General features: G+C 41.3%; 1 protein-coding gene across 1 annotated transcript; it reads right to left on the bottom strand.

Annotated features, from left to right (window-relative positions):
- Window positions 1–678: 678 nt before the first annotated feature.
- On the bottom strand, window positions 679–15,053 carry F3 (coagulation factor III, tissue factor). Its single transcript, XM_043999724.1, has 6 exons — window positions 14,663–15,053; window positions 12,822–12,933; window positions 7,177–7,367; window positions 4,325–4,503; window positions 3,022–3,181; window positions 679–1,624 (listed from the first exon to the last, which is right to left on the bottom strand). The coding sequence occupies exons 1-6, from the start codon at window positions 14,760–14,762 to the stop codon at window positions 1,485–1,487; spliced, it is 882 nt and encodes a 293-aa protein (XP_043855659.1). The 5' UTR covers window positions 14,763–15,053; the 3' UTR covers window positions 679–1,484.
- Window positions 15,054–15,352: the final 299 nt, after the last annotated feature.

The raw sequence follows: 15,352 nt of genomic DNA on the forward strand, positions 1-15,352 counted from the left end.
AGATTGGATTGAATATCCATGAGAATAAATGAGGGCAGGACCTGGGATAGATTTAGTGCTGAAAGATGGTAAGAGCAATTTAGTCCAACCCCCATTTTGTTGAGGAAACTGAAGCCCAAAGTGAAGTGGGAAAGGGAATAAGCATTTATATAGTACCTACTGTGTACCAAGTATTTTATAAATATTTTTCTTATTTGATCCTTACAACAACCTTGGGAGGTAGGTGCTGTAAAAATTCTCATTTTACAGTTGAGGAAGCTGATGCAAACAGAGGTTAAATGACTTGCCTAGGATCACACAGTTAATAAATGTCTGAGGCCAGATTTAAGCTTGGGTCTTCCTGACTGTAGACCCTATCCACTGAGCCACCAGCTGTGTCTGGTGACCCCCATCTCTAAGTATTTCCATTTTTTAAGACTGATCATAAATGATTGAAAAGCAAAGTAACCTTTTACTTTCATCCCATTCACCTTTATTTATATAAAAGCATATTAAATAAATTACTTCAATATATACAAATATATATTAACATATAAATAGAAAATCCCCAAATACAAAACCTTTCCATAAACACAGACAACACATATAATAGACACTGGCCCCGAGGCCCTAAAGTACCTCAAATCATAACTGAGACAGTTCATTTATATAGTAGTCTTATTACAAAAATAGAATATCTGTCAAGTGTTTAAACAACATCATTCAGGTCTGTTAAAGTGCTAAACCTCATGGCATATTAGAATGGTGCCCAACACTCAGGCCACTGGTTTCAAAGTGTCCATAACAAACAGGTTCATGTCAGTCTGGTCCTTATGCAGCATTTCTAGTAGTCATCAGTTGTGCTGATGCTTCCTTTAGGCGAATGGAGAAGTTTTCCTTCCTCTTGTGTCTAGCTTTTCCTTTGCTATATTTACAAAGTAGCAGAGATAGGAAAAGGAAGAATGTGACCAGCACAAACACCACAAGTCTTATAAAAATGCAGCTCTGAAAACCCCAGTCTCTCCAAACCTGCAGGATGCAGAAATCAAGACTTGACGCGTGGTAGAAACAAATCTACCAATGGTAGGGGCTGCTTTCTTACACGGTTTCAAGTCAGCCTCTCACTGACTATTCCAAATTCCATCTTGTGCTTCAAAAACCTGGAGACCAGATTTCAACAACTTTCGAGAAGATTAGAAAGTCTAAAAATCTGACAAATTCAGGAGTGATAGTGTTTTAAAAAAAGAAAAGACAAGACAATTTGAGACTCTGGCTGTACCATTCACTGATTTCCAAAGCGAATTAGGGAGATACCTAAATAGGAATGTTGAGTGCGGTAAGAAATAAAGAGGATTTTCTTTTTCCCCCTTTGAACTCGAAGGCCACCTTCCCCAAGCTCTACCATAGCAATTCTCCCCAGAGTTGAGTTGTCTTCCAAGTACCATTAGCCTTCCTATCACAGGAAGATGCTTCTGCAGTAGTTGGTGGTAACCATGGTGCCTCCTTCACGCAACGTTGAGCGGTGAGTTTTCCTTCCTATCACGTTTACCTCTTGATTTTGAACATTTGTATAGTGTCACTGAGAGGATAACGATGACAAGAATGATGACGACAAAGATTACAGCTCCAACTATGAAAAACAATTCTGAAAGGAAAAGCAAAGTATTACTTGTCCAGGATCACACAGCTTAGAGAAGACTTCTTAAAAATGCAGAATTTAAACACCAAATATAATAGGAAAAATATTTCCACATATATGGTAGAAAGAGAAAGATTATACACGAAACCATAGATCTCTATATGTACAGCTTGCTCTTAAATACATACAAACACGTGTGTATATGTGCACACATCACTTACATATATAACACACAATTTTACATATTTGTTGTATATAAATACATGTATGTATTTGCACATGCTATATATAATAGGCGTGTCTATGTTTTATATATGTTTATAGCTATATACATGTTTTACAGATATGCATTATACATGTTTGAAATGTATAATGTGTATATGTGTTTTACACATACACATATATATTTTAATGTATAACTTTGAAGTCTTGCTTGCCTGATTCTTTCTGGCCTTACGTTCTCTTCTGTACATTAAAGAAAGGTGTGAGTGTGTGTGTGCATGTGTATACACACACACACATATATACATACACATATATACACACATACATATATATACACATGCACACACACACACTTTTAGTTCTTTCTTTCCTTTTTTTCTTCCTTTCTTTTTTCCCTGGCTCTATCTTCCCTTCCTCCCACTTACCATCCCTTTCCCCAAGCTGGAAACCAAACCAAACCAAAAGAAAGAATTGGCTTTCCCTGACACTCTCCATTCATGACTGCAGCTGAGGACAGAGCTTGAAGTGACTCCATTCTCCTAGTGCCCAACCCAAACTTTCCCCCACTTCATTTCAAATGATGTTATTTATGATAAAGTCTGACACCACTGGAAAAAAGACTAGGATAAATTACAGTGGCTAAAAGCCTTAAATGGCTAAAATAACTACAATGGACAGAGAGCTGCGCCTGAAGCCAGGAAGACCCGAGTACAAATCCAACTTCAGACACTTATTCCTGTGTGACCCTGGCCAAGTCAAGTAACCTCTCTCTGCCTCAGTTTCCTAATCTGTAAATTGGGGAATTTAATTGAACCTGGCTTTTAGGCATTCTAGCTCTTTTAGCCATTGTAATTTATCCTAGCCTTTTTTTCCCCAGTGGGGTCAGATCTTATAATCAAATTCATAGGGTTGTCATGAGGATTAAATGAGATAATATTTGTAAGGTGCTTAACACTGTACATGGCACATAGTAGGTGCTTAATGCATGATTATTCCTTTCCTGATCTCCTGGACTGTTCAATGGGTTCTTGACACAATAAAAGGTCAAGAAACCCTAGCAATAACAGTTTCACAATGGGCTTCACCTAAGTCATGGAGGTAAAACCGAACTATGGAAACCATCCCAACCTAAGCCACCTTCTACCCTAGACCTAACTGCAGTCTCAGAGCACACTCACCTTTAGACACAGCTTTGTCTTCGCTGGTACAACGGATTGTGCTTTCTGGACTCTTCTGCTTGGTTTTCCGAGATGGAATGACAGCCTGAATGTTGAAACAATAACTTTCTCCTTTGTCCACATCAACCAAAAATTCATTTGTGTCCGTCTTTACTGATTTCTGTTAAGAGAGACGAGATCATAGGACCAAAGATTTAGAGCTGAAAGATCACCTAGTCTAACTCCCTTCATCTTACAGATGAGGAAACTGAGGTTCAGAGATAGGGAGTCATTAGCTCAAGGTCACACAAGGAGAAAGCAGACAAACCAGAGTTCTCAGTTAATTTTGTCAAAGTCTTTATTGCAGACAGACTGTCGTAAAAGTGGCCATTGGAGTTTGATCTTTTGTTGCAGGTCTTAATTTTCTTCCTTTACCCAGGCTACTGTGGGATGAACACCTAGACTTTATTTGATACTCCTGGTCCAGGAGTATGCCAGGCAGGAGGGGCCAGCTCATCTCTAGGCATCCCTGAACTTTCATGATTAACAAAAGATTAAAGTACCAAAGTATGGAGGTTGCCCATTCCAGGCAAAGGTAGGTACTAAAATGCTAAAGAGATTTCATCCAATTGAAGTTCCCACTCTGAACCATCCCAAAAGGCTTTTCCAATAGAAAAACTTGTTCTGGGCTTTTAACTATGAATAAGAATTTTCCAGAGGTTGAGGAAAATGGAAAGCATCAATCTGTGGAATCCTCAGTGTGGGCAGGAATACAAATTTCAGACCTTTGGACAAAGGAATTTTAGAGATGAGCTAGTCCAACCTCTACCTTTACAGATAAAGAAACCAGAGCTAAGAGAGTTTAAAGCATCTTGCTCATGGTCACACAAATATTAAGTGGTAGAACTAACAGTAGAACTTCCCAACTTTGTCCATTGCTCTGTCCACTGTACGCCATGTTGTTTATCAACCAGTTCCCATTTTGTTCCCCCTCAAAGTAGATAAGCTGAAAATCTAGGCAGGTGGATGACCCAGTGGTTAGAGTGCCAGACCTAGATTTAGGAAGACCCAAGTTAAAATCCTGGCTTAGATACTTACTAGTGACCGTGGGTAAGTCACTTAACCTTAGTTTCCTCATCTGTAAAATAATAATAATAATAGCACTCACTCCTATGGTTGTGAGGGTAAAACGATATAATGCTTGTGAAGCATTTGCAAACCTGGAAACACTCTATCAATGCTATTTCTAATATTCATGATGAATCTACAATTTTAAAAAGTCATAAAGGGCTCCAAAATGGAAGGGGTAGGAGAAGGAACTTACCTTTCCCGTACTTGAAGCCCTCCAGTAATAAAGTATATACGCTAGATCCTGGTTAAAAACCTGACGGAGGGTTTGGAAGGTCCCATTTTCTCTAAATGAAGTAATGGAATCTTGAACTGTCACTTTCAACTTTGTGCCATTTTGTTTAAAATCCTGAATTCTTGGCTGCCCGAGGTTTGCTGAGACAAAGAAGAGAAGGATGGTGGGAACCAGGAAATTGCAGTCACGGTAAAAACCTGCCCCTCCTCCCTGCAAAATACAGCCCTTTAGTGGTAAGGTAGGTAGGTAGGCAGGTCCTTTTGGTAGGTAGTTCATGGGCAGTTGGGTCCTTGACAACATCATCAAAATCCTAAACTTTCCCCACAGTATTAAGGCTCAAGGCAGATCAGGGACAGTAGGAAAAGGAATCAACAGGGAATAGGTTTGACATGACTAAATCCCACATACACATCATGTTTTTTATGGCAACAGAATCAACAGGCACTTGTGGGATCAATGACTTTACTTATAGGACCTTTGGGAAAGAACTCAAGGATCATCTAGGCTAAGTCCTGCCAGAGTATAAATCCCTTCTGAAACATTCAATATAATTCAAGTCAATAGGCATTTATTAGTTCCCTCTATGTGCCTCCAGAGACAGTTCAAATAAATTTTGGACAGTTGTTAGTTCTATTCATCCACAGCACTGGATTCTCATCCAGAAAACTCCACTAGGCATGAGATCTGAGACGAACATAAGACAATTCAACTTTCCAGGGGAAAGGAAAAAGGTTTTCTACTCACTTCCTTAAATTACCAGAAATCTTATCCTGGCCACTTTTTTTTTCTCTATTTGGTTCTATGCTATACTTTATCATGATCTCAATGGCTCTCATCCACACTATAAACAATCACAGAATTTGGGAGTCATAAGGGATTTCAGTGACTACCTAGTCTAACCCACACTTGAAAAGAATCTTCTTTATGTTAACATTCCCAACCAATGGTTTACTTCAATCTTTAGCTTTCCCTTTAAATGTTTCAGGGAGAAGAACCCACCAAACACATTCCACTTTGGGACTGATTAGAAAGTTAGCAAAGTTTCCCTGACATTGTCTGAATTTGCAAACTTCCACATAATTGTAATATATAATAGTAATAACTTGTTATTCTTGTTTCTGCCACTTGGGGTCTGATCTCTCTTCCATATCCCTATTTTGTGTATGTCACAACTGATTCTGTGAAGGAGAAATAAGCTGGGGCACGGGAAGATTGGTGCCTTGAAGATGAGAAATCTATGTATAAGAAGACTCAGTGGGAATATGAGAACTGTTTTCTTGAGACCAATTTTCTTTCTTTCTTTCTTTCTTTCTTTTTTTTTTTTTTTTTTGGTGAGGCAATATTGGGGTTAAGTGACTTGCCTAGAGTCACACAGCTAGTAAATGTTAAGTGTCTGAGGTCAGATTTGAACTTAGGTCCTCCTGAATCCAGGGCCAGTGCTCTATCCACTGCGCCACCTAGCTGCCCTGAGAACTGTTTTCAAGGATTCCAGGGGCTGTCATGTGGAAGAGGGCCAAGTCTTATTCTGCTCAGCCCCAAAGGTCAAGAAGGAAGAAGAGGAAGAATAGGTGGGAGTTCCAAAGAGACAAGTTTAAATTTGGACTTGATGGAACAAGAGGGAAAAAACCCACCCACTATCAAACTTCCTTACAATTAGACCTAACCAAATAGGGTATCATCTGCTTTGGGAGGTAATAGGTTCCACTATCACTTGAAATCTTTGAGTAAAGGCTAAATGACCACCTACTGTGTGTGTGTGGGGGGCATGGTACAGCAGATTCTTTTTCAGGTGTGAGTTGGACTTAACATCTTCTGAGATCCCTTCTAAATCTGAGATTCTGTGACTGGGTCTTAATCTTTATATTTCCTTTTACTTAAGCTTTTTTTTTTTTTTTTGTCAGGGCAATGAGGGTTAAGTGACTTGCCCAGGGTCACACAGCTAGTAAGTGTCAAATATCTGAGGCCGGATTTGAACTCAGGTATTCCTGAATCCAGGGCTGGTGCTTTATCCACTGCGCCACCTAGCTGCCCTGAAGCTCGAGCTTTTAGAAAATATCCCACTGCAATAAGTAATAGGTAAGTAAAAGCAATAACAAAAGGGAAGCTGCAACCTACTCCTGTAATAGATCTAGTTTCATTTTTCCTTAAAAGATTTCTCATTATTCTTTTTTTAATTCAATTTTATTTTATTTCCAAGTTTTTATTTTAATTCTTCACTAAAGCCTCTGGTAAGTCTTCATCATGGCATAGAGGTGACCCTGCAGTTTTGAAGGCAGCTGTGCCAGGGGAGGCCCAGGCCTGGCAGGTCATATCAAGCTGGAAATCCTTTGAGAACAATCGCCTGATAGACTGCATATGCCTGTTGTCCAAGGACTTAATGAGGCAGTGGCTTAGAGTAGGGGAGGGAGAGAGGAAGAGAGTTTGCCTGGTGGGGTGAGGGGGGTGCACTTGCCCAGGGTCCCAGACTTAGTATTAGATATAGGCCTAGACTTAGCAGGTGCTCCTGATTCCAAAGCTAGCCCTCTATCTGCTAGAACATGCTGCCTCTTCCAAGGCTCAGTCCTGCTAAATTTGGAAAGGTTGATCACCAGAGGGCTGGCCTTGGAAAGCATGAATTTTTTGTGTCACACTAACTCGTGACAGCTGCATCCAGAAGCATTGAAGGGTCAAAATTTCCATCAAGGGTAGGAGTATCAGTTGCTGGAGATATGAACCCAAGAGAAGCCTTATTTATTGTGGGGTTCACTGGAGTCCTGACGTGTTTAACTGGAATTGAGGTAATGACAAATTCAGATGCACTTTCCCTTACTTACTGTCTAGGTAAGGTGTGAAGTCAGGTGTGTTAGCATGCAGGGATTCTTCAGGATCCCCATCCGACTTGACTGGTTTTTCAGAAAGGATCCGAGCAGTGTACGTTTCCCTCACATTTTTCATCTCATCTGTGAGATCACATTCTGTTCTATTAATTTGGAAACATTTCTTTTTCCAATTTCCCCATCTGGTACTAAAAAAAGAAAAAAAAAGGAAAAAAAGTAGTGATAAGAGAGAGAACATTACTTATTTGCTTCCAAAAGGATACATATTTGTGTGTGTGTGTGTGGGGGGGGTGTGTGGCATAGTCACTGTATTGTGAAATTGAGCCACTAATGACTACAAAGGAAAAGAACTATTTTCTATAATAGCCCAGCTCTATTACTGCTATAATCTCATCTTTTTCAGTCAAAACTGGGATAGGAGCAGACTACCTATGGCACAACAAACGAGAATTTTTAAAAGTTCCGTTTTATAAATGTACATACTATAGTTTTGGGGTTTTTTGTTTGTTTGTTTGTTTTTGTGGGGCAATGAGGATTAAGTGACTTGCCCAGAGTCACACAGTGTCAAGTGTCTGAGGCTGGATTTGAACTGAGGTCCTCCTGAATCCAGGGCTACCTAGCTGCCCCACAGCTATTATACAACATTTCTCTCTCTATGCCCTCTTACAGGTCTTCATCGTTGCTAATTTGAGATACATGTGATAACATGGAGCACGAAATCAATTCTGTCCCCCACAGGGGAGCAAATTCTTCAGCTCTGCTTGGGACAAACAATGGACAAGGGCAGAATGTTAAAGGGAATAGAAAATACCTCAGAGATTTTCTAGCCTTGTCTCCTTATTTTATAGAGGAAAAAACTGCTGAAAAGAGAGGGAAGTGGGGCAGCTAGGGGGTACAGTGGATAAAGCACTGGCCCTGGATTCAGGAGGACCTGAGTTCAAATCCAGCCTCAGACACATGACACTTACTAGCTGTGTGACCCTGAGCAAGTAACTTAACCCTCATTGCCCCACCAAAAAAAGAAAAAAGAAAAAAAAAGAAAAGGGAGGAAAGTGATGAGCAGAGGTCACCCAGTTCACCTACCTAATAAATGGGAGGGACAGAATCTGAACCTGGGTATTTTGACTCCAGTAAAATACTTCATCCTGTCTCTGGAACAGTCAAAGCTTAGGCATTTACTTCATGATGCCCAAGCTCCCAAACCAGTTGGTTTTTTTTCTTAGTGTACTTAATTCTATTCTTTAGAAATAGAAGAGTCTCACCCAACATTGTATCTCATTCGAAAAAAATATATAGCCCATGTCCCTGATAGCTTATTCTTTCCGTTACATATACGGGGCAACGGTATTCTTTTGTAGAAAAATGTTTGTCATGAGAATATAAGTGGGGCAGGTAGGTGGCACAGTGGATAAAGCACTGGCCCTAGATTCAGAGGACCTGAGTTCAAATCTTACCTCAGACACTTGACACTTACTAGTTGTGTGATCTTAAGCAAGTCACTTAACCCTCATTGCCCAGGAAAGAAAGGAAGGAAGGAAGGAAGGAAGGAAGGAAGGAAGGAAGGAAGGAAGGAAGGAAGGAAGGAAGGAAGGAAGGAAGGAAGGAAGGAAGGAAGGAATTTGTTTTGTTTTTTTACTCAGAGGTACAATCACATGCTGAATAACTATTAAGATGCTAACGTGTTTTCAGAAAACAACAACATAAGCTAGATTTAGTTTCCTAAACCTAGGCATTAGAGCAATAGATAACACATTTTCTTAGAGCTGAGCCAAACAGGATGGGGAGCATTAGTTAGTTTCATTTTCAAATATCTTAAAATGTCTTCCGAATATCTTTTAAAAAATAAAATACTGGTTTAGAAATATCTTCTTATTCCTGGTTCTGGTTTTTTTTTTTTTTTTTTCCCCAGGGCAATGAAGGTAAGTGACCTGCCCAGGGTCACAGTGTCAGAGGTCAGATCTCAACTCAGGTTCTCCTGAATCCAGGGCTCGTGCTTTATCCACTGCGCCACCTAGCTGCCCCCTCAATAAGACTTTTTCAACCAAATCAGAATAGTGGAAATGTACTAAATTCATTTAGAAAATAATCTGCTATCTCAGAATGAATTTGAGATAATGATAAATAATATTTTGGCAAATACATAAAATATGGATGAGACAAGAGAGATTCAATATGTCTTTGGAGTAGTGTATTCCAAACCAGCTTAAATTAAAATAAATCAATAGAACCCATAAGTGCCACTTTGGAGAAAGGAATATAGGGAATCCCTTTGGGATAAAGGGGCAGAAGCAGAGATATTTTAGAATAAGAGAGAAGATTTGAGTGTATTTTCATCCTGAGAAATTATTGCTTATAATAAGTATATCTGATGAAAACACAAATCCACATTTGATATCTTAGAGGGGAAAATATCACCAGCAACATTTGTTTTTTCTTGGAATCCTCATTGAGATTAAAAGGAAGACAGAGAGGGAAACACAGCATCTGAGAGAACTCACCTGGCCCCACCACTGCTGCCCACCCTGACCACAGTAGCTGGGAATTCTCATATGAAAGAAGGCTAAGCCAGCAGTGAAACTGAGGCAGCCTGAATCGTGTGTGTGTGTGTGTGTGTGTGTGTGTGTGTGTGTGTGTGTGTGTGTGTGTGTGAGAGAGAGAGGGAGGGAGGGAGGGAGGGAGGGAGGGGGAGAGAGAGAGAGAGAGAGAGAGAGAGAGAGAGAGAGAGAGAGAGAGAGAGAGAGAGAGAGAGAGAGAGAGAGAACATTTAGCAGATCCAGAGATGGACAGTTATTCCAAGTTCCTTCCAAGCCTATAATTAGCAGTATTATTTTCTAGAGTCTTTAGTTTTTCTCCTAGGCAGCAAAACCTTACTAATTATTTAAATAAGGATAAAGACTCATAGGAATGAGTAGAAATTCTGAACAGGATACTAATTTACAACCAATGTTTCATTTGTAAGTCATGTGGAACTCAGAATGCCCTTCCCCTTAGAAACAATGTTCTAGTTTCCTAGGTTAGCTCGTTAAAGTCTATTTAACTCATAAGTACCTGAATAATAGCAATAATACCTTTCTGGAACAAACTACCATGTCTGATCCTGTTTCTGTGGGGGAAAAATCTGTCCTCAATTGTTACTTGGACACAAAAATCACAGAATTTGAAGATTGCGAGAGACCTCAGTGCCCACCTAATCCAATCTATACACTAAAGGAATCCCCACTTCAACATACTGAATAAATAGCCACGCCTTTAGCCCCCATTGCAATAAAAAGAACAGAGTTGAAAGGTACAGTGGGAAGTAGTTCTGAAGGCAGACGACCTGAGTTCTTTCAAATTTCCCCTCCGCCACTAGCTGTGTGACCTTGGGTAACTGTTTAATCCTTTTGGGTATCTAAAAAGTGAAGGGGTCAGACTCGATGACTTCTGAGTTCTCTTCCAGCTCTAAAGGGATGATTTTATGATTCCCTTTTGCTGCTCAAGGGTAAATAAATGGACTCCTCTAATTCTAAGAGACAGGTAGGGCTTCCCAAGTCTTTAAGAACAGGATGGAGATTAGGAATCTGAGGGTTAGGTTTTAGAAAGGCAGGAGGAACTAGTCACAGGGATGGAAATTAGGAATCTGAAGGCTAGATCTTAGAAAGGCAGGCTGGAAACTCAGAAGGAAGAGGAAGGTCCCATAGCAGTGGTAAGACCCCTCCTTCCTTTCCCCACCCAATTCTGTATCCCACCACAGTAGACCCTGCACAGGAACAAGGTGGAAAGTGGGGGAGAGTCAGGGTCCCAGAGAAAAATGTTGGGGTTTTCTATGGGATAAAGAGTTTGAAGAAGAGAAATCTGTAGGGGCACTATGTAAGGAGGACAGGTAAAAGTAAGGCATTTGGAAATTGGAGTATATCTACATTTTTTTTAAAAGCAGTTTTATTACGCTAGTTTTATACCATGATAGCTGGCAAAGGCCTACTTTTTACAAGTTAAAAATTCACCCACATATATTTTTCTCTGCAGATGAATTCTGCTAAGGAATTGTTAAAGCATATTCTTTGATGTAGATTAAAGTCCTTTTCTTCCATCATAGTATTTATGCTACTAATTTTCATAGAGCTGTCAAGGAGAATTGGATCCCTACATAGGCTTTTTATTTTTATTTATTTATTTTTTTGCAGGGCAATGAGGGTTAAGTGACTTGTCCAGGGTCACACAGCTAGTAAGTGTGAAATGTCTGAGGTCAGATTTGAACTCAGGTCCTCCTGAATCCAGGACTGGTGCTCTATCCACTGGGCCACCTAGCTGCCCCCCCCCCCACTGCTTTTTAAAAGTCTCAGGATAACCTAAAAATGGCACCTTTAATTTTAACCAGTGACACTTTGGTGCTTTTGTAAAATTACTGGAAAGAAAGTATCATCTTCCCAGAAACACCATCTTTTGGAACATTTTAGCAGGAGGGTGAAAAAAAAGAAAAAGAAAAGAAAAGAAAATACTAGTCATATTGCTAGCAGTATGGCTGAGTTTATTTTAAATGGAGTAGAGAGGTATGTCTCTGAACACTCTATGTTTCCATATACAGTTTCATGACTTCTCAGGCAAGCTATCATAATTGTAGCCCTGCACTTGCCTCTTTGATTTGATCTACCAACCAGTCTATTTCTGCCAGGCATATTTAGTCATTTATCTGGCATATTCCAAAGACATGCCCACAATGAATGCTCTGGATTTGCACAGTACAAACACATATGAATCAAACACTGCCCCAGGTGATTTAAACATGCTAAATAATGGCTCCCTCCCTTCCTTATGGCTTATACTTTGCCCAAAAGTCTAGACAGTTACCCAAAGAAGGGAAATTCATAAAGATCAGGTAGACTTATTGGCATTAATCTAGTAAGACTAATCCTGAATCAGTGCCTCCATCACCTACTGGCAAAGGTTTCCCTTTCCACAACTCTCAATCCAATCCATAAACATTCTGATCATCCCCCAAATAAGAATAAAATTATCTGTCAGCTCCAGTAAGCCCCCTTCCTATTGTCTATAACATTATCTGTTCTCAATGTGTATTATAAGCAGCTTCACATTCCTGACAGAGCTGAGCAGGGCTTCAAAAACCACATTGAATATCCTCTTTTCATGTACTTCATAACCTTCAGAGAGCAGTCATCTTCATCTATTCCCATGCAGAAGAGATATAGAGAAATGGCACCTATTGGGGTCAGTGACTAGAGTGTTAATTCTGGAATCAGAAAAGATCAGAATTCAAATCTTGCCTCAGATACTTATTATTGTATGACCCTGAACAAGTCACTTAATCCATCTAGCCCTCTATTTCTTCATCTGCAAAATAGGGATAATAAGGGGCAGCTAGGTGGCGCAGTGGATAGAACACTGGCCCTGGATTCAGGAGTACCTGAGTTCAAACCTGGCCTCAGACACTTGACACTTACTAGCTGTGTGACCCTGGGCAAGTCATTTAACCCCAATTGCCTCACCCCCCCCCAAAAATAGGGACAATAAAATAGCAGCACCTGCTTAGGAAGTTCTTGTGAGGATCAACTGAATCAACATGTGTAACTACTTTGTAAACCTTAAAGAGTTATATAAATGCTAGATATTATTGAATGATTGTTTTTATCAAGATGTCTACTTACCTTATCTCAACAGAGTAGACATAATTGACTGGTTTGGGTTCCCATTCCAATAAGGTCTTGAAGTCAGTGGATTTCCAGGTTATATTTCGTGCCAACACGATATCTGAAGTACCTATACACACACACAAGAAAGAATGGCCATGATTTTAGTGATTCTAATGATGAGCACAGCTTCACTAACTGAATATAGACTTAAATGCTTTCTGTTTGATAAGCATAAAATGCCCTTAAGACTTTCCCTTTTATATCCTACAGCATCAGATTAAAATTGCTTTTGGTTATATACACACACACACATATATATATATATATGTATGTATATATGTATATGTATGTATATTTGCCCTTATTGACTAATGGAAAATAGCCCTGTCCTAATCCCATGCTTGGCTCAAGGTAAGTTGTTTATCTAATAATTAATTTATGTCATAACCCATCAAAACATACAAAGAACCTGTCTTGTAAGGAAGAAAAAAAGTGCTACAGAAAAAGTCCCTACCTACATTTGGGGGAAAGAAACGGTGCTTCAAAATTCAAAATCAGAACCAAACCAAACCAAGACCCTGCTTCTGTAACTCGGTTTGCAACCAAAGCAGACATTCTGTCCTGGCTGGAAAATACAACTTCATATGATCATGGATTTCGAGTTGGAAGGGGCATTAGAGATCCTTTTGTCCAACTCACTCGTTTTGCAGATGTGGAAACTGAATCCCCAATCTATGGGGTAACATGCCCAAGGTCACACAGGTGGTAAATGGCAGAGTTGGGATCTGAGAATGCCCGGTACCACCCTTTCTCTACTGTAGCTGTTCTAAGAGGTGAAGAAGAAAAAAAAAAGAAACAGAAATGAAAGGGATTGTAAAAGCCCTGCATGTGTAAGGAGTTGCGATTTTCAATGAAACCCAATCTCATCCATTCTTATCTTAATTAAATAAACAAGACAGTGAGATATCCAGAACATTGATAGGGATGCCAGCACGGGCCAGCTTGGCATAGACATTCAGAACTCATCCTAAATACATTAGATGCATTTCTATACTTTACTACAGAAACTAGTTATGTCATTACTTAACTCCACTAAAACCAGGGCGGATATGTGGCATGCACAATACCGATCTTGCTCTATTCTAAGATTTTGCAATTTGATTCCTCTCCGTTCTCACACTGGAAAAAAAAATGAAGTAAATTACTCATTCTTCATCACACTCAAGGTACTCTCCAAGATTTTAGTTTGACAGTGAAGAACATGATGTTCTTGAAAAGTAATAGGCATCCCTCCCAAATTCCTATAAGCAAAACAGATAGTACGGTAGACCTCCAGACTTAGTCGACTTCTGAGAACCTTCAAAGGAAAAGTTGGCCGAGCTTGAAAGTATGAGAAGGTCCAGTTCTCGGAAAAACCCTGGACCAAAGAGTTAACAATTGAGTGCAGGACTGGAGTCAGGCTCCCAGGCTTCGACTCCTACCTGCCGGACTAGCCACCGGAACAACACAGCATCGGAAATGAGCAGAAACACAAAATGAGGAAACTAACCAGCTTCCAGTTTCAGACCTCATTCACCCAAGCCAGGCCGCCGGCTACGGACGACCGATCCAGAGACGGAGGCCGGGCAGAGCTAACCCAGCGACTGCAGTTGGCCCTTCAGCGGCCCAGGTAAAGTCCTGACAGCGCCGCCAACAACCAGTGACCATTCCCGTGGCCAGACCGTGCCCTTGTCTCTGCGTTCCCAGTGCCGGGTCCGCCCTCTCCTGGACGCCGGGCTCCGGGTCTTCCGCGCGCTTTCCACGCGCAGCTGCGGAGCGATGAGCCCTGGTCCGCACAGGCAGCGGGCGCCACTCACCTGAAGTGAAGGACACCTGGAAGAGGAGGAGAAAGCCGAGCAGGACCGTCCGGACTGAAGACGCGGCGGCCACCAGGAGGCAAGAATTGGGGGGCGCCATTGTCGTGAGCCTGTGAGGCGATAGCCTTTGGAGAGTTCCCAGGAGGCCAAAGGGAAGGACGAGAGCTCTACAAGCCGTGTGCTGGTCTGGAGTGGGGGCCTAGCTTCTCTTTGTCTCCTGGGAGCTTTGTGTATGGGGGTCGCATGTTGACTTCTCAATATAAAGGCTTGGATGTGAGCACTCCCTCTCCTGCTCCCTCCCCCGCCTCTTTGGAGGTTGTCCGGCCCCTTTCCTGGGCTTGCCTGGGACTCTATGGTCGGGCCACTTCCACACCCCTCAAATAGGCCCCCACACCGTTTAGGTGGGCGGCCTCTCCTCTTCTCCCACACCCCTGCCCCGCCTCCTACGCCTGGGGCCCCAGTGGACTCCGGATTGGTGACTCACCAGCGGTGATTCAATAACTGGGGAGAGAGTTGGCCAAAGAACAAGATGCCGTCTCGGCCGCTACTCCGGGACTTACTTCCAGGAGATATCTGCGCGCTCTATGGGCTGTGCTCCTGCCGATAACCGAGGTGCAGTCGGAGCCCCTCATTCCTAGGCGCCAAGCCCGGGGCGGGCAACAGTGGCCATCTTCAGAGAAAAGAGAAGGG

The sequence above is a fragment of the Dromiciops gliroides genome, chromosome 4, assembly GCF_019393635.1.
Source record: "Dromiciops gliroides isolate mDroGli1 chromosome 4, mDroGli1.pri, whole genome shotgun sequence".
Lineage (NCBI taxonomy): Eukaryota > Metazoa > Chordata > Mammalia > Microbiotheria > Microbiotheriidae > Dromiciops > Dromiciops gliroides.